Source organism: Salmo salar, chromosome 21 (genome assembly GCF_965601325.2).
Source record: "Salmo salar chromosome 21, fSalSal1, whole genome shotgun sequence".
Lineage (NCBI taxonomy): Eukaryota > Metazoa > Chordata > Actinopteri > Salmoniformes > Salmonidae > Salmo > Salmo salar.
In genome coordinates this window covers 32,996,128-33,015,000 of record NC_138311.1, presented here as the reverse complement: position 1 = coordinate 33,015,000, position 18,873 = coordinate 32,996,128, and the positions used below count along the sequence as shown (strand labels likewise).

Sequence of the window (18,873 nt, the reverse complement as noted above, 5' to 3'; positions counted from 1 at the left end):
TGCAGCAACACTCTCCATCCAACCTGACAGAGCTTGAGAGGATCTGCAGAGAAGAATGGGAGAGAAACTCACCAAATACAGGTGTGCGAAGCTTGTAGCGTCATACCCAAGAAGACTTGAGGCTGTCATCGCTGCCAGAGGTGCTTCAACAATGTACTGAGTAAAGGGTCTGAATACTTATGTAAATGCGATATTTCTTTTATTTTTTGCAAAATAAAAACCAACATGTTTTTGCTTTGTCATTATGGGGTATTGTGTGTAGATTGATGAGGAAATAAGGCTGTACTGTAACAAAATGTGGATTAAGTCAAGTGGTTTGAATACTTTCCGAATGCACAGTATAGTACACAAGGGTGTGTTGAGTCGAGGTGATGTGGGACTGAGGTATTAGCGTTTGGTCCTCCTGACACCCTGGAATCCCTGCGGCAGACCAGGCAGCGTGGAGGTTAAATAACTACTGTGTGACTGCTGGAACAATGAGCAGGCCCTAGTTTAGGGCTGACACGGCTTTATAATGGCTACACATCGCCTTGCCCACAGGGCTAAGACTAACACAACTGTTAAATCTACTAAAATAAGAGGGAAAGAGGGAGGGAGGGATGGAGAGAGAGGGAGAATAGGTGTTCTAGTTCTTGGTGGAACACAACAGAGAGACAGATTAATGTGTGAGGTTGTTTAAATTCAGGTAATGTCCTCAAACATTAGCATAAACATGTGGTGAATCTCCTTTACCCTTAGTGTAATGGATGATCAGAGTTTAGACCAGAGCCAGAATGCCTCAGAGTTGTGTATCTCTCTCTGTTTTCCTCTCAGTAAACTCTTAGTTGTAGGTCGAGTAAGGATAGCAGTCAACTGGGAGCTCAGTAATTCTTCAGACAAGCAGGGCTCCCTGAAATGCGGCGGGAAGCCAGACAGTCGGAGTGTCGGCAGGAACCCAGACAGACACAGTTTTAAGGGTACACAGTACATGACAGCAGAGACAGCAAAGGTACTCTGCTGCATTATCAGCATCTACAAGTATCCCTGCTCTCAGATCTTAAAAATAGATCTTAACGATTCTGGTGTGCCAAGCTACAATAGACTGTAAAGAATTGGGGAAAGTTAGAAGAAGAATGAATTTCTAGTGTATTTCTGTTCTGATCACAGCTGTAGTGAAATGTTATCTGGCTGATTGCTGAGCAGCTGTACATGCAGCTGTGAACCTCTCAGATCTGCACCACAGATGAATCATCATCAACTACTACTGATGACAACCCAAAGCAGCATGGGCTGAGGACATCTCTGAACAATGAGTGGGTGAGAGACTGAGGGAACGCTGGAGGTAGAGAGAGAGAAGAGGCTACATCTTCAGTCCCAGATGGCTTTGACCTTACCCCCACTCTCGCCCCCCTGCCTCTGACCCAACCTCCCCCACTGACAGGTCCAGAGTCTGGCCACGCGTCAGTGCCCTTTCCTCCCCCACATCAAGGGGGCTGTAGCTGGCCTTCCCATCAGAGTTAGGGGCAGAGGGGAGTGTTGTGTGTATATACAATGCCTTTATTTGAAATGTGTAAATACAGCACTTTGTGTAAAACTTAAAGCAGATCCACTTCTGAGATGGATAGAAACATAAAATGCAGTGGCATAGCCCTGAACCAGTTCTGTTAGTGTCACCCCATGTCTCATAGAGTGGAGCCAAGTAGTGACAACCCAGAGCCACCATCAGACAGACCGATAGACAGACAGTCCAGGGATCAAACCCCTGTCTGGCCAGCCTCAGCAGAGGTAATCCCTGACAGCGAGGTGCCCTGGCCCTTGCCTCAGATCACAGCAGGAGACCCCTGACTATACTGCCCTCATTTACAGTACCTACACACACAAAGCATTGGGTTGGAAGCCAGGCAGGCTTTAAAGCAGCTTCAGAGGACAGACAGACAGACAGACAGACAGACAGACAGACAGACAGACAGACAGACAGACAGACAGACAGACAGACAGACAGACAGACAGACAGACAGACAGACAGACAGACAGACAGACAGACAGACAGACAGACAGACAGACAGACAGACAGACAGACAGACAGGTCTCCCTCCCCAGTCAGTTGTATTACAACCTCTCAAGATGGCCACTGGCAGCAGGCTGAGACTACAAACAGACCCCTAAAACTGATGACAACACCCCTAGCTTTCACTCTCACATTACCCTAACATAGTATAGCACCATGTGTACTGTACACTAATACCTAATGCTCTCATCTGCAAAGAGAAAAAGAGCACGATAGCAGTCAGTGTTTTTTTTTTTTTTTTTACAGAATATCTCCCCCATGTCCCACACATCGTCTCTCCCCTACTGTTCCACAGTTCAGGCTGTACCAACCCACTGCAAATCAGCCCCACACAGCCAGAGCCCCTCACATTACTTCTCATCTGAATGGCAGAGTGGGAGGGCTGGTACAAAGGAGGAGAGATGGAGGGAGGAGGAGAGGTGACAGGAGAGAGAAGGAGGGATGACAGGATAATGAAGGATAGAGGATGACACATCTGGCTTTGTAGAGCTGCTTGTGGCTCTGCCTATCTGCACCGCACCGATACCGCAGGATAACAAATAAAAGAAAGGAATGGAGAGATACAGAGAGAGAGTGGGTGAGGGAAAAGGGAGAGAGAGAGAGAGAGAGAGAGAGAGAGATAGGCAGACAGACATACATGAGATGAGGAGGGAGTTTGAGGAAGAGAGAGAGTGGGTGAGGGAAAAGGGAGAGAGAGAGAGAGAGAGAGATAGGCAGACAGACATAGATGAGATGAGGAGGGAGTTTAAGGAAGGGAGAGAGTGGGGAGAAGAGAGAGAAGGTGAGGGGGGAGGGGAGAGAGAAGGTGAGGGAGAGAGTGGGGGGAGGAGAGAGGTGGAGAGAGGGAGAGAGTGGGGGGAGGAGAGAGATGGAGAGAGGGAGAGGAGTGAGATGGGCTGGATTGGCCATGATTGGCTAAGATAATGGCTGGGCTGGAATGCTGTGAGTTGAGTTTGGATTGGTCTGCCATGTAGCATGCTTCTGTCTATAACATGAGCTGGTCAGTATGTGTAGATAATCCTTGCTACTGCCACTTATTTGAAAGATACAGTAGAACATTAACCATGGAGAACTGCAAAAGTGCTGCTACTGCTCTTCAGGGCAACAACAATGCTGCCCTGAATTTAGCAGGCACTACTGACAAAGATCAGTGGGAAAAAGTTGTGATGGACTACTTTCTGTACACGTCAGTGTGAACCGGAGTGACTTGATACAATGGGCCAAACAAGCGTTCATCCATGTATACGGGTAAGAGTCCAGCTACATTTTCAGATATTTTAAGTGTCTAATTTTGCCAGAAAGTTGGTTTCTTTGCAAGTTAAACTGTAGTGTAAGCTAGCTAGCGGATGTTAGCTTGCTGGCTCGCTAGCTAACGTTACGTGTATGATATATGTCATAATACTATTCGTACCTCAGAAAGTCATTTGTATTGCTAGTTATAGCCTAATGTTAGCTGTCTATCTAAAATTGAACCTACAATAGTTGGTTAGCTTTAGCTACCTGCAGATTCATACTACCGCATTTCATGCATGGCGGCTAGCTATGACAATCCGTTTGTACTGTAGCTATGGGTTGGGATTATGGTTCATTGTTTAGCTAGCTAGCAAGCTACATGTCTAAACAAAAGACTCCACTTGGCCAGATGATTACATGACCCATCAAGTTAGCCAGGTGTGTCTGGGGGTGATTACGGTCATCTATTGTATTTCATGAACCTGTATACATGTCTAGACAATAGTGACCCATCCACTTCGCTATAAATAAATGGTTCTAGCATTTATTTCACATGACTCGTCAATTTAGACAAGTGTATCTGGATAAGCATCTAAGCTAATAATTATAAAATATGTATACAATATTTTTTATCTGGACACGCTTTTATTTTAGATATTGCTACTATGCAAATATGCAAGTATCCATTCCACTGTACCGTTTACAATCTTCTGTATCCTGTGAATGTGAAAAATAAACATTTTATTTGATATAGTGTGTCTTTACCAGAGATGGTAATGTGAAGAACAACATGAGCTGCACCAGCCAACTAACATTAGCTAGCTAGCTAACAGTACGCTTTCACTTTCAATGAAAACGACTTTTACAAAATTAGAAACTTAGAATATCTGAAAATGTAGCTAGCTAGAGTCTCTTACCCGTATACATGGATGAACGCTTCTCCCTCTGTCATGGATGCCATGGTTGCCCTTAGTTTGAAGATGTAATCTGGAGACAGGTGTTTTATACAACATCCTTCTTCTGTGTGTTCTCTTTTTCTCTCTGTATTTGGCAATCATCTCTCTGCTTCCACCGGGCATTCCACTGATTTCTAAACTCGGTCAACTTCTTCCATGACAACGACACAGTTTTTTCCCCCACCATTGTCATCAGAAGACTCTACAATGGCTGGGTCAATGAAAATGTTTTTACCTAAATCAGGGATTTCCTCATTGTCTGAATTCATGTTTAGAGTCAGAGAGAGTCAGCGTGGCACGATCATCCTCCAGAAAGTAGGAAACGTTTTCCCACTGAGCTTTGCCGATATCACCATTAACTTCAGGACAGCAATGTTGAGAGCAGTAGCAAAACTGTTTCAGTTCTTCATGATATCTATTTTTTTTTAAAGCAAAAAAATCAACAACTAAAATATATAAAATGCCTCTCCTGTGAAGTTGTGACGTACGACATACGCCTAGTTTCTTGAAACGGGTCACATACTTATCTAGCAGCCTCCAAGGAAAATCGCTATTATTTGTGCTAATTTTGTTTGCGTTCTAGTAATAGATACCCAATGGGTTTTGTGTTTTTTATTTGGTGCCCCCTTGTGTACTAAGCCGGCAATACCGTATAGCTCGGTATGAGCGAAGGACGATATGAGGATATGAAAATCTGGATATCGCCCAACCCTAACATTAATCTAGGCCATATATAATCCCCCTGCAGGCCAGCACTGCTGATGTAGAGCCTACAGACACTGATACTAAAGCCTAAAGCCATGAATCAGAGATCAACATAACTCATCCGCTAAGCTGTATTCATATCATACAGCTTCAAAAAATGACTCAGATTAAATACAACGACACAGTATGCAGTACTGTAAATACATGGAAGGAGGGGGTTGGAAAGAGGTAAACAAAGAGAGAGAGAGAGTGGGGTGCTACTGAGATGGAGAAATAAATAATGAGAGGGAGGTAGGGCCAGAGACGGAGAGGAAGATACACAGAGAGCACCTAGATCTGCTGCACAGATTGTGTCAGACCTGGGCCCTGACAGTAAATATCAGTAAGACAAAAATAATGGTGTTCCAAAAAATGGTCCAGTTGCCAGGACCACAAATACAAATGCAATCTAGATACCGTTGACCTATAGCACACAAAAAACTATACATACCTTGGCCTAAACATCAGCGCCACAAGTAACTTCCACAAAGCTGTGAACGATCTGAGAGACAAGGCAAGAAGGGCCTTCTATGCCATCAAATGGAACATAAAATTAGGCAAAAAATACTTGAATCAGTTATAGAACCCATTGCCCTTTATGGTTGTGAGGTCTGGTGTCCGCTCACCAACCAAGAATTCACAAAATGGGACAAACACCAAATTGACAATCTGCCTGCAGAATTCTGCAAAAATATCCTCCATGTATAACGTAGAACACCAAATAATGTATGCAGAGCAGAATTAGGCCGATACCTGCTAACTATCAAAATCCAGAAAAGAGCCGTTAAATTCTACAACCACCTAAAAGGAAGCGATTCCCAAACCTAACATAACAAAGCCATCACCTACAGAAAGATGAACCTGGAGAAGAGTCCCCTAAGCAAGCTGGTCCTGGGGCTCTGTTCACAAACACAAACACACCCAACAAAGCCCCAGGACAGCAAAACAATTGGACCCAACCAAATCATGAGAAAACAAAAAGATAATTACTTGACACATTGGAAAGAATTAACAACAAAACTGAGCAAACTAGAATGGTATTTGGCCCTAAACAAAGAGTACACAGTGGCAGAATACCTGACCACTCTGACTTACCCAAAATTAAGGAAATCTTTGACTGTTCAAACTCAGTGAGCATAGCATCGCTATTGTGAAAGGCCACCGAAGGCAAACCTGTCTCTCAAGAGAAGACAGGCTATGTGCATACTGTCCACAAAATGAGGTGGAGACTGAGCAGAACTTCCTAACCTCCTGCCAAATGTATGACCATATTAGAGACACATATTTCCCTCAGATTACACAGACCCACAAAGAATTTGAAAACAAAACCAATTTTGATAAACTCCCATATATACTGGGTGAAATACCACAATATGCCATCACAGCAGCAAGATGTGTGACCTGTTGCCACAAGAAAAGGGCAACCAGTGAAGAACAAACACCATTGTAAATACAACCCATGTTAATGCTTATTTATTTTCCCTTTTGTACTTTAACCATTTGCACATCGTTACAACATCGTGAATAGAAATAATTAAAATTGTCTTTATTCTTTTGGAACTTTGTGAGTGTAATGTTTACTGTTAATTTTTATTGTTTATTTAACTTTTGTTTATTATCTATTTCACTTGCTTTGGCATATTTTTCCCATGCCAATAAAGCCCTTAAATTGAATTGAAATTGAATTGAGATCAAGAGAGGGAGAGAAAAAGAAAGGTAGACAGATCAAGTCATGTGACTCACCGAGACACGCCCCGTCCATCTCCTCGTAGCCCACGCTACAGACACACTTCCCCAGAGGCACCAGCCAATCACCATCAGCGCCGCAGTACAGTTTGGGCGTGTCCCTCTCCTCGGCATGCTCCACACACGCCCCCCTGACCTCTACCAGGGAGGAGGAGTCGACCCGGGGCACGGTGTCAGGGAAGGAGGCCAGGTTCCTCAGGGTGAAGGGACACCTCTTATAGTACACCCTGACTGAGACCAGGGCGATGCACGCCCCAATGTCCTGGAACGCCAGGTACAAACCCTTCCTGGAGATAGGACCCACTTCCCGCACCTATAGAAAACATTCACATGAACAATGATTGCCCATTGGGGATTAGGAAAGTTAATTGAATTAAACTCTAGTATGCAGTGCCTGCACAATTTCCCCTCGTAGGAAATTGTCATGCCAAACAATAGGAGTTGGCAAGGGAGCAGAAACAGACTAGAAATAAATCACATATTATTGAAATTAAATGAAATGAAGTGGACCTCCGTGTTGAGCTTGAGGATGCGGTCTCCCAGGTCCATCTGGGTGAAGCTCTCGTCTGCAGCGATGGTGTCGATCTTGGTGTACTGGGAGGGTTTGAACTTGACCCCGTGGGACTCATCTGTCTCATAGTAGAAAAGGTTGAAGGTCTCCTTGCAGGTCCCAGACACCCAGGGGATGGAGTTACAGTCTCTCAGAGTGAACCGCAGCTCCACGTACACCTGGGATAAATGATCAACACAGTCAAGAACAGTAGCTGATGTATTATTCAAAGCCACTTACAGGAAATACAATTGGTTAGTATATGTGTCCCTTGTGGGCATTGAACCCACCAACCAGGTGTTACCAGTACCATTCTCCAACCTACTGAGCCATCTAGCAAAACCCCAACCCACCTTCTGTGCGGCCTGGCGGAAGATCCAGTTGGAGCGTAGCCAGTTGTTCTGGTTGGGTTCCATCACGTGACACACCTGGAAGGTATGGATGGGACGGTTGTGTTCATCCATCTCTGTTATAGCATCCCACTGGAGAGGAGAGGAGAGGAAAAAAGGTACTGTTAGTGAGCTGCTAAAATAGTCAATATATAGTGTGAAAAGCTGTCCAACATTAGAAAGTAAAAGGGAAAGGAACAGGAACGGTACTAAACCGATAATAACTGTCTTTAACCACCTGTACCCCAGCTCTGTGACTCCCAGGTCATATGACAAAGGTGAAAGCTCTGTAAGTGCTTCATGAGGTCACAGGTCACCTGCCTCTGTGTTGTTAGAATTGAAATCTAATGGAGATGTTTAGCACCAACCCTCTGGCTCTACCCTCTATTACACTGACACGCACAAACAGGTGTGTTTGTGTGTGTGTTTGTGTGTGACGGCTGTAGCGACCCTGGACCACCTATCACCAAGCTCCCAGAATCAAATTACCTGCTGAGGAAAATGGTTTTAAATCAGCTCAACAACAGCACAACACTTGCCCTTCAGTCTAGACATGTGGCTGATGTGACTCTGACCTCTGTATGCACTTTGACCTCCGCATACTCTTTGTCCTTGGGCAGATCATCTCACTCATGAGTGTTGTATAAAAATAAGTAGTATTTGCATGGAATAGATGGTCTAGTGTCACTCCCAACCCTGTCTCCTAAACCAACAAAGGCTTTATATTGGTGTCTGATGTCTAACACATTCAAAACACAGCAGCACTAAGAGGAAAAACAACCCCTTCTTCTCTCCTCAACTCACTCTGTCACCCCATCTCCCTTCTCTCTCTCCTCCCTCCCGTCCACCCCCTCCTGTATCTAGTCTAATTAATAAGTGGGAAGAACAGAAGCTCTTTATTAGCAAACAGACTATGGAGAGTTGGGGAAAGAGGACACTAATTTGAGCCAATTATTTCAGCGATAATAAGCAGTATTGTACTTATCTAAACACTACCTCTCAACAGGAGAACAGTAATCAAATCCTAATGTTTAGTTTCAAAGACTCATTATCCTTTTTAATGACATGTTTTAATTCAATCAAAAAGACGACACGATTTAATACATTTCTCCCTCAAGGTGTCACAGTAATCATAACGTAATTAAAACAAATTGATTTAGATTAAGTATTATATTGCCTAATATGCATCATGTGGTATTGTGCTGTGGTGAATTCTAAATAGGATCCCAACACAGCCATCTACAAATCTGTGGGTTTGCTTCAGCCAAATCCTACATACAGACGTCAAAATCTCAAATATCAAACAAACTAACAATTACATCAGTGATATAAATAGACTGACATTTTCATCCACTTCTTACTTTATGAAATGAAATAAAGAGAAGGTCAGCAAGCCTAAAAGCTGTGACACACTTTGATTATGCAGTGTAGTTTTCCTACACCACCACAGATGATTATTGATTATGCAGTGTAGTTTTCCTACACCACCACAGATGATTATTGATTATGCAGTGTAGTTTTCCTACACCACCACAGATGCAGAGTCAGGTATGAACATGCTTTACATCCTCGCCAGCTGTATAGTGATCATTACAACACCTTGAACAGGTACAGTGGGGGCAAAAAAGTATTTAGTCAGCCACCAATTGTGCAAGTTCTCCCACTTAAAAAGATGAGAGAAGCCTGTAATTTTCATCATAGGTACACTTCAACTATGACAGACAAAATGAGAAAAGAAAATCCAGAAAATCACATTGTAGGATTTTTAATGAATTTATTTGCAAATTATGGTGGAAAATAAGTATTTGGTCAATAACAAAAGTTTATCTCAATACTTTGTTAAATACCCTTTGTTGGCAATGACACAGGTCAAACGTTTTCTGTAAGTCTTCACAAGGTTTTCACACACTGTTGCTGGTATTTTGGCCCATTCCTCCATGCAGATCTCCTCTAGAGCAGTGATGTTTTGGGGCTGTCGCTGGGCAACACGGACTTTCAACTCCCTCCAAAGATTTTCTATGGGGTTGAGATCTGGAGACTGGCTAGGCCACTCCAGGACCTTGAAATGCTTCTTACGAAGCCACTCCTTCGTTGCCCGGGCGGTGTGTTTGGGATCATTGTCATGCTGAAAGACCCAGCCACGTTTCATCTTCAATGCCCTTGCTAATGGAAGGAGGTTTTCACTCAAAATCTCACGATACATGGCCCCATTCATTCTTTCCTTTACACGGATCAGTCGTCCTGGTCCCTTTGCAGAAAAACAGCCCCAAAGCATGATGTTTCCACCACCATGCTTCACAGTAGGTATGGTGTTCTTTGGATGCAACTCAGCATTCTTTGTCCTGCAAACACGACGAGTTGAGTTTTTACCAAAAAGTTCTATTTTGGTTTCATCTGACCATATGACATTCTCCCAATCCTCTTCTGGATCATCCAAATGCTCTCTAGCAAACTTCAGACGGGCCTGGACATGTACTGGCTTAAGCAGGGGGACACGTCTGGCACTGCAGGATTTGAGTCCCTGGCGGCGTAGTGTGTTACTGATGGTAGGCTTTGTTACTTTGGTCCCAGCTCTCTGCAAGTCATTCACTAGGTCCCCCCGTGTGGTTCTGGGATTTTTGCTCACCGTTCTTGTGATCATTTTGACCCCACGGGGTGAGATCTTGCGTGTAGCCCCAGATCGAGGGAGATTATCAGTGGTCTTGTATGTCTTCCATTTCCTAATAATTGCTCCCACAGTTGATTTCTTCAAACCAAGCTGCTTACCTATTGCAGATTCAGTCTTCCCAGCCTGGTGCAGGTCTACAATTTTGTTTCTGGTGTCCTTTGACAGCTCTTTGGTCTTGGCCATAGTGGAGTTTGGAGTGTGACTGTTTGAGGTTGTGGACAGGTGTCTTTTATACTGATAATAAGTTCAAACAGGTGCCATTAATACAGGTAATGAGTGGAGGACAGAGGAGCCTCTTAAAGAAGAAGTTACAGGTCTGTGAGAGACAGAAATCTTGCTTGTTTGTAGGTGACCAAATACTTATTTTTCACCATAATTTGCAAATAAATTCATAAAAAATCCTACAATGTGATTTTCGGGATTTTTTTTTCTCATTTTGTCTGTCATAGTTGACGTGTACCTATGATGAAAATTAGAGGCCTCTCTCATCTTTTTAAGTGGGAGAACTTTCACAATTGGTGGCTGACTAAATACTTTTTTGCCCCACTGTATATACGGTACACTGAGTGCACAAAACATTAAGAACACCTGCTCTTTCCATGACCGACTGATCAGGTGAATCCAGGTGAAAGCAACGATCCCTTATTGATGTCACTTGTGAAATCCACATCAATCAGTGTAGATGAAGGGGAGGAGACAGGTTACAGAAGGATTTTTAAGCCTTGAGACAATTCAGACATGGACTGTGTATGTGTGCCATTCAGACGGTGAATGGGCAAGACAACAGATGTAAGTAACTCTGAATGGGGTATGGTAGTAGGTGACAGGCACACAGGGTTTGAGTGTGTCAAGAACTGCAACGCTGCTGGGTTTTCACACTCATCAGTTTCCCGTGTGTATCAAGAATGGTCCACCACCCAAAGGACATCCAGCCAACTTGACACAACTGTGGGAAGCATTGGAGTCAACATGGGCCAGCATCCCTGTACAACTCAATATTAAGAAAGGGGTTCTTAATGTTTTGTACACTCAGTGTATATCTAGGTGTAGGTGTAACCTTATCAGTAGACTCTTGTATCAGCAGCCTCCGTTACAAACCCTCCTCATCCCCCAAAGGTATCTCTTCAAAGACTCTTACGTAAACTCCCTCACTCTAGCTTAGAGAAACTAAAGGAGCTTGAGATAGTTTGTCTCTGTAAGGCCAGAGATAGATACCCTGGGGTGGTCTTAGAAAACAGCACTCTACGGAGACACCAGTGTGTGTGTGTGTGCAGTCTGTGTGTGTGTGAGTGTGTGAGCGTGTGTGTGTGACTCCTGGTGTGTGGATGGGGGATAGAGTGACAGGGCCGAATGACGCAGAGCCCTGTGGTGGTGGTGTATGTGAGTGAGTGTGTCTCCTAAGGCGTGGATGGGGGATGGAGTGACAGGGCTGAATGACTGTGGTGGTGGTGTATGTGAGTGAGTGTGTCTCCTAAGGCGTCTGTCCTCTGGCTGGTACCCCTGCCATCTCTCAGTGACCCCAAAGCTTAGATGGAGAAAGCAGCGGGCCCCCAGTGGCCCCTCACAGCCCTCTATGGGGCCCCTGTCTTTCACAGCACAGCCCTCCACACACAGAGCTTTGCTCTAAGAAGTCCTGTGTGGCGCTCCACACTCCACCCTGACACCTCAGAGACTGGGCTCTGTCTCTCAACACTGTACCCAGCCGTGGGGGAATGTTCTCTTCAAACTAGCTACTTTTATTTCCTGGTGTCTGGGTAGTACCCGGCTCCACGACGGGGCAAAATGGGGCTTAGCCCCCTCAGTTGAAACTTCTGTCTCCCTCATTGTGCTTCGCTGTCAGCACAATGGACAGAGCATGCCCCAATGTGTGTGTAGGGGGGCTATGGAAAGTCACTAGGGCACAGTTAGCCGGTAATTGCTGGCTTTTGGATGATAAAATAAATGAAAAGTGGATAAATAAAATTATAGCTGGACACCGGGGCTGCCCTGCTGCTGAGGAGAAAAAGCGAAAGCGAGAGAGGAGGCTTGGCCTAGGCTACTGTTGATTGCGAAGGTGGAGGCCTTTTTCATTTAAGTAAATTCAAGTTAGAGACTTTGCCTATAGTGAAAAGCCTACAAGGCAGGGCTCCAGACTGCGACCATTTAGTCACATTTTGTGACCCTTTGACACCGGGCTGTGGGAATAAAAATGATGTATTTGTTGCATCGATGCACATTCATTCACCTCATTAAAACGTCTTATTTTTTAGGAGGCTAAAACCATGATTTGGTCAAACAGTAAAGTACATTATCATCATGTACCTGTTTTGCTGGGGCCTGCTGCTGTGTCAAGTGAGCTACAGTACTCTCTCGGGTGAAAGAAAAGTGGTGTGATTGTATAACATTGTAAAATCCAATTGCTAGGAAAACACAGCTATCCTCTTCTCACAGATGGAGAGAGGACATTCTCAGCTTTCTGTAGATATATTTTTTTATTTCTCAAATATCAATTATGAGCTCAATAGCAACTATTTTACAAATATATTTGATATGGCTTTGAGATACGCGAGTGGCACCAGTGCCACCAGGGGAACATTTTCATTTGGAGCCCTGCAACAAGTGGAATTTCCTCCATATGGAAAGTATTAGTATTGTTAGTGGACAAAGAGGAGAAGAACGTTGGCGTGACCAAAGCAGGCCACGGTGCAACTCTCTACTCAGGTGGGATGCAGTTATGGAACTTTAATGTATACATTTTTTTCGTATTTATAATCATTTGTTTTATCATTATTATTATTATTATTGTATATCAGTGTTATTGTAGGCCTATTTATTCATCCAAATCAGTTTTTTTTTTAAATGCAAAGAGTTTTGCTTCATTCTGTTGAGACAGTTTTGTTGGCTAAATGAAGCTTGATCTGTCTTTTTAATTGTGTGCTCCATATTTAGTTTAAGATTATAAGTAGGCCTGTTGTAAAATAAATATCATTAGTTTATTGCTGTCATTTGTTGGATATGGTAGGCACTAGCCTTTCTTGGAAATTGCTGCAATATAGCCTATACAAAACTTTTGTGAAGGTTTAAACCAGTTTGCAAGTTCTCTGTTCTCTCTGCTACCGCATGGCAAGTGGTCCCAGAGGGCCAAGTCTAGGTCCAAAAAGCTTCTTAACAGCTTCTACCCCCAAGCCATAAGACTCCTGAACAGCTAATCAAAGGACTACCCAGACCCCTCTTTTACGCTGCTTCTACTCTCCGTTTATCATCTATGCATAGTCACTTTAACTTTACCTACATGTACATATTACCTCAATTACATCAACTAACCGGTGCCCCTGCACATTGACTCGGTACCGGTACCCCCTGTATATAGCCTCGCTATTGTTATTTTACTGCTGCTGTTTAATTATTTGTTACTTTTATTTTCTATTTTTTACTTTGGCCAAATTAAGTTCCAACTGTAATGTTTGCCGCACTACAATATCCTGCTCGTATTTTCCCTATCAACAATGGTTTGACTTACTTTTGATACTACCCTAATAAAGTTAAGATTCTTTACTGAAGGTTTGTGTGGTGTGGCTATTAGCCTGTGGTATGAAGGCAGTGTGTAAAGGCTCTCCAAATGACTCCTACAGTTGAACTTGAGGTGAGGAAGAATGTTTTTAGGCCTACCAGAGTTACTCCTATAATCTAACAATATGATGCTTATCTTTAGAAAAATATTGGGATAGAAAATGAATGAATTAGCCTCTTCCTGTACGTCTATATCTGTGTTGCAGACGCAGTAGCCTATCTGACAAGGATAACGAAATGCATGTCGGTGTTGTAGCATGCCAGCGGCATATCACTCTCTCTCGCTGGGGCTAGGCCTAAGCTTCTCTTCCTTTATATATATACACACACACACACACACACACACACACACACACACACACACACAGTTGAAGTCGGAAGTTTACATACACTTAGGTTGGAGTCATTAAAATTCATTTTTCAACCACTCCACAAATTTCTTCTTAACAAACTAAAATTTTGGCAAGTTGGTTAGGACATTTGCTTTGTGCATGACACAAGTAATTTTTCCAACAATTGTTTACAGACAGATTATTTAACTTGTAATTCACCTATTACAAACAGCCTATGTATCTTGTAGCCTATATTTATTACCAAAACGGCCTTGCTTGACTGTGTAGGGTGCTGTCCATTGTGCTGATAGAGTGCAGTGGAGATTGGCGCAAAATCTGTTAACCTACCTGTCACGTCAAATGCACTCTATGATCTGAGTCTCGGCATGTTATCTTTATTGTGGTATAGCATGATATACAGTAGAGTCATATCGTCATACTGTCCTTCTCTCACTGCGGGATTTACGGTATTACAGGCTTAGTACACAAGGAGCACCAAAAAAACACACAAAAAAAGGCCATCGTGCGTCTATTACAAGAATGCTAGCAAAATTAGTAATAGCACATTTCCATGTAGCCTGCTAGCTAAATATGCTAACGAGCGCAAACGAAAATAATTGCAAAGAGAGGCAATCCAGCAAATAAAGTTACACAGTGCCTTTGGAAAGTATTCAGACCCCTTGACTTTTTCCACATTTTGTTACATTACAGCCTTATTCTAAAATGGATTAAATAAAATAAATTCCTCAGCAATCTACACACAATACCACAGAATGACAAAGCGAAAACAGTTTTAAAAATGTTTGCACATTTATTAAAAATAAAATACAGAAATACCTTGATTACATAAGTATTCAGACCCTTTGCAATGAGACACGAAATTGAGCTCAGGTGCATCCTGTTTCCATTGATCATCCCTGAGATGTTTCTACAACTTGATTGGAGTCCACCTGTGGTAAATTCAATTGATTGGACATTATTTGGAAAGGCACACACCTGTCTATATAAGGTCCCACAGTTGACAGTGCATATCAGAGCAAAAACCAAGCCATGAGGTCAAAGGAATTGTCCATAGAGCTCCGAGACAGGCTTGTGCCAAGGCACAGATCTGGGGAAGGGTACCAAAACATTTCTGCAGCATTGAAGGTCCCCAAGAACACAGTGGCCTACATCTTTCTTAAATGGAAGAAGTTTGGAACAACCAAGACTTTTCCTAGAGTTGGCCGCCCGGCCAAACTGAGCAATCGGGGGAAGAAGGGCCTTGGTCAGGGAGGTGACCAAGAACCCGATGGTCACTCTGACAGAGCTTTACAGTTCCTCTGTGGAGATGGAAGAACCTTCCAGAATGACAACCATCTCTGCAGCACTCCACCAATCAGGCCTTTACAGTAGTGGCCAGACAGAATCCACTCCTCAGTAAAAGGCACATGACAGCCCGCTTGGAGTTTGCCACATGGCACCTAAAGACTATCTGACCATGAATAACAAGGTTCTCTGGTCTGATGAAAACAAGATTGAAGAAGACTCGATGCTGTAATCGCTGCCAAAGGTGTTGAGTAAAGGGTCAGAATACTTATGTAAATGTGACATTTCAGTTTTTTATTTTGAATAAATTAGGAAAAGTTTAGAAAAACCTGTGTTTGCTTTGTCATTATGGGGTACTGTGTGTAGATTGATGAGGGAAAATAACTATTTAATACATTTTAGAATAAGGCTGTAATGTAACAAAATGTGGAAAATTCAAGGGCTTGGAATACTTTCCGAAGGCACTGTATAAAGGAAGGAGCTACCGAATGTCATGCTTGATGAATTTGGACATTTACAAGCGAATGTGAATGAGAGACATTGTGCAAATGAACAAGGTTTTGACACATGCTTGTCTAAAGGAAGAACAGTACTGTTTTTCCAGCAGCATGTCTACATGCTGTATTCTGGAGTCGCCAGGGCAACGGGCCTGCCTGCTCTGCTCGGAGAAGAGGGGGGAGGAGCAGACGGGCCAAGAACAGAGAGGAGAAAAAACGCAAGGAAATCAAGATACTGTAGCAGTGGCAGCTGTATAAATAACTCATCCAAAGAGCTTTGACTTATCAAACACGGCAGAAAGCTAAAACAATATGATGCCCCGTCACCTTATTAATTTAGCCACTTACTTAGATAGCAACTTAAACTTAAGGGTCGTGTTAATTCTGCATTTTTCACACAGGAAAGAAATATCTTGCTGCTTTTTGCAAACGCAGCTTTAAAATGCTTCTTATTGTAAATTCTTCATCGGCATCAGGCACATTTTGTGCTTCAGTTGTACTTTTAAACTTGGATTGGGAATGGATTGGATTGGCAAAAAAAACACTTGACTTTCAATATAAAATGCGACCCCTGTCAATACACAGCTGGACTCACCTGCCCCTTCCTCACATTGTTTACAAACAAACATGACTGGCTCAACTTTTTGGGGGAACTAAGTAAGCTACATAATATTTAAAAAATGTGAAAGGTGAAATGAAAAATGTGATCAGCTTTATCTCCTAACGCACTGCACAAGTTGACTGCAGGTATTTACTTAAAAAATAGCTACAAATATTAAAATGTATTGAAAAACTTCAAATAAATAGTTTCAACGGCATTTGCGATATTGAAAAACTCCGGTATACGGTATATATGGTATACCGCACAAGCCTAACATGCAGTGCCTTCAGAAAGTATTCACACCCCTTGACTTTTTCCATATTTTGTTGTGTTACAGCCTGAATTTAAAATTGATTAAATTTAGTTTTTTTTGTCACTGGCCTACACACAGTGAATTTCAAACACAGATCCAACCACAAAGACCAGGGAGGTTTTCCAATGCCTTGCAAAGAAGTGCACCTATTGGTAGACGGGTAAAAAAAAGAGAGCTTACATTGAATATCCCTTTGAGCACAGTTATTCATTACACTTTGGATGGTGTATCAATACACCAAGCCACTACAAAGATACAGGCGTCCTTCCTAACTCAGTTGCCAGAGAGGAAGGAAACCTGCTCAGGGATTTCACCATGTTGAAAAAGTAAAGAGGTATGAATACTTTCTGAATGCACTGTAAGCAGAATTCAATACAAGAACCTCCCAAAATGGTGCCCTCTCACCGATTTCAATTGCCCCCTTAGTCCTGGCACCGGGTCTGCTCTGGGTGGGTGATTTTGTCAGGCTGGGGAGCTGTGTTTGGTAGTGGACTGCTGTGAGCCTTTTTCAGCTGAGAGAGGAAAATAGCATCTGTAATGGAGTGTGTGTAGTTTCAGGAAATTGGTCTGTTTAGCTGTGTGTTGTAGCATTCAGACTGATATAGCTCTAAGCAAAGGCCTGAGCAGGGGCAGAGTTTTATGCCAACCTTGAGCCAGACGGACTATAACATGTTTCCAATTAGCTACCAGATCACAGGCTGATTCAATACCCGTTAGGTCTGTGAAGTAACTGGTGCTCTGGCTAAAATCAACACAGCGCCAGAGCGATGATTTGATGTGTCCACCGGTTCTAGTAGGGAGAGGTAGAAGGCCAGGGAGAGAGAGCGAGAGAGAGAGGGAGAAAAAGAGAGATAGAGAGAGAGAGCAAATAGAGGGCAAGCCAGAGAGGCAGGGGGTGGATGTCAAATCCCATCAAAGAGATCTAAGAACTCGGTGGGTATTCAGCAGTCTGCTGGTGTGTGTGTCTGTGTGTGTATGTGTGTGATAAGCTGCGACAGCGCTAAAGACAGGATCCCTGCGGACACAGTAACCTGTGAGGGATGAGACTAAAAGGCCTTGTGTCAAAAAAAATAGAGGGAGAGCGAAAGAGAGAGAGAGTAAGAGAGAAAAGAAGCAAAAGAGGGAGATTTTTCTACAGCAGGAAAGTGTGAAGAGAGATTACTATAGAGAGCCTACCTATACTGAACTGGAACAGTAAGAGAATAACCGACACAGAAGATCAGAAGGAAATAGCTTTCCAAACCATCCTCTGAACACTCTCTGAGCTATGCTACACGCCTTTAAAAAGGATGACAAATGAGATCTCAGAACGTTTACATGTCCTACAGTCTGAAAAAGACAAAAAGAGAATGTGTTTAAAAACGAAGAAAGATCTAAGTCTCTAAGGTCTCAGGATGTTGATAGTGTAAACCTTGAAGAATGTTTAGTTAAGCTCTTGTTTGTATGGTTCAATGGTTTGGTCCCTCTCAAATTGAGCACAATGAGACCATTAAGTCCATACTAATCTCTTGTGGACAGACTACGTAAACATGAATGGTAGTGTAGATCGGTCGTGATAAATGGGATGCGATGTGAAAACCAGCAGAATTAGATCCGGTGTTTTGGACAAAATAACAATTTTGAAGGTGTTAGTAGCTTTTGAATTTCGAAAGGGGAGGGGACATTCGGCCAGTAACTTTCAAAGAGAGAGGGTGGAGCTCTTCGTTCTGGTTCAGATCCTCGTTTTATCTCTTCTCTTATATGGACTTAGAACTTACATATATTCTCTGGTACTTTTGTATACTTTTTAGCCAGTAATTGTGAAAGTAGTGCCCGCGAACCAAAAGTGGTCCCTGAAAATTGCGTACTACAACACAAATAGATATGTGCACCACGTCATTGCTCTCTCACTCGATCCACTACGTGTGCATCTTGTTAGCTGTCACTCAAATGGCGAGGGGCTG

General features: G+C 43.0%; 1 protein-coding gene across 1 annotated transcript in view; it reads right to left on the bottom strand.

Annotated features, from left to right (window-relative positions):
• Window positions 1-18,873, bottom strand: part of LOC106582188 (ephrin type-A receptor 6) — a 227,633-nt gene that overhangs the window by 141,932 nt on the left and 66,828 nt on the right. Inside the window, exons 3-5 of the mRNA XM_014165015.2 lie at window positions 7,630-7,758; window positions 7,237-7,455; window positions 6,724-7,039 (exon numbers count right to left, since the gene is read on the bottom strand). Coding sequence (XP_014020490.1) covers window positions 6,724-7,039; window positions 7,237-7,455; window positions 7,630-7,758 — 664 coding nt within the window. The remainder of the gene's footprint in view (window positions 1-6,723; window positions 7,040-7,236; window positions 7,456-7,629; window positions 7,759-18,873) is intronic.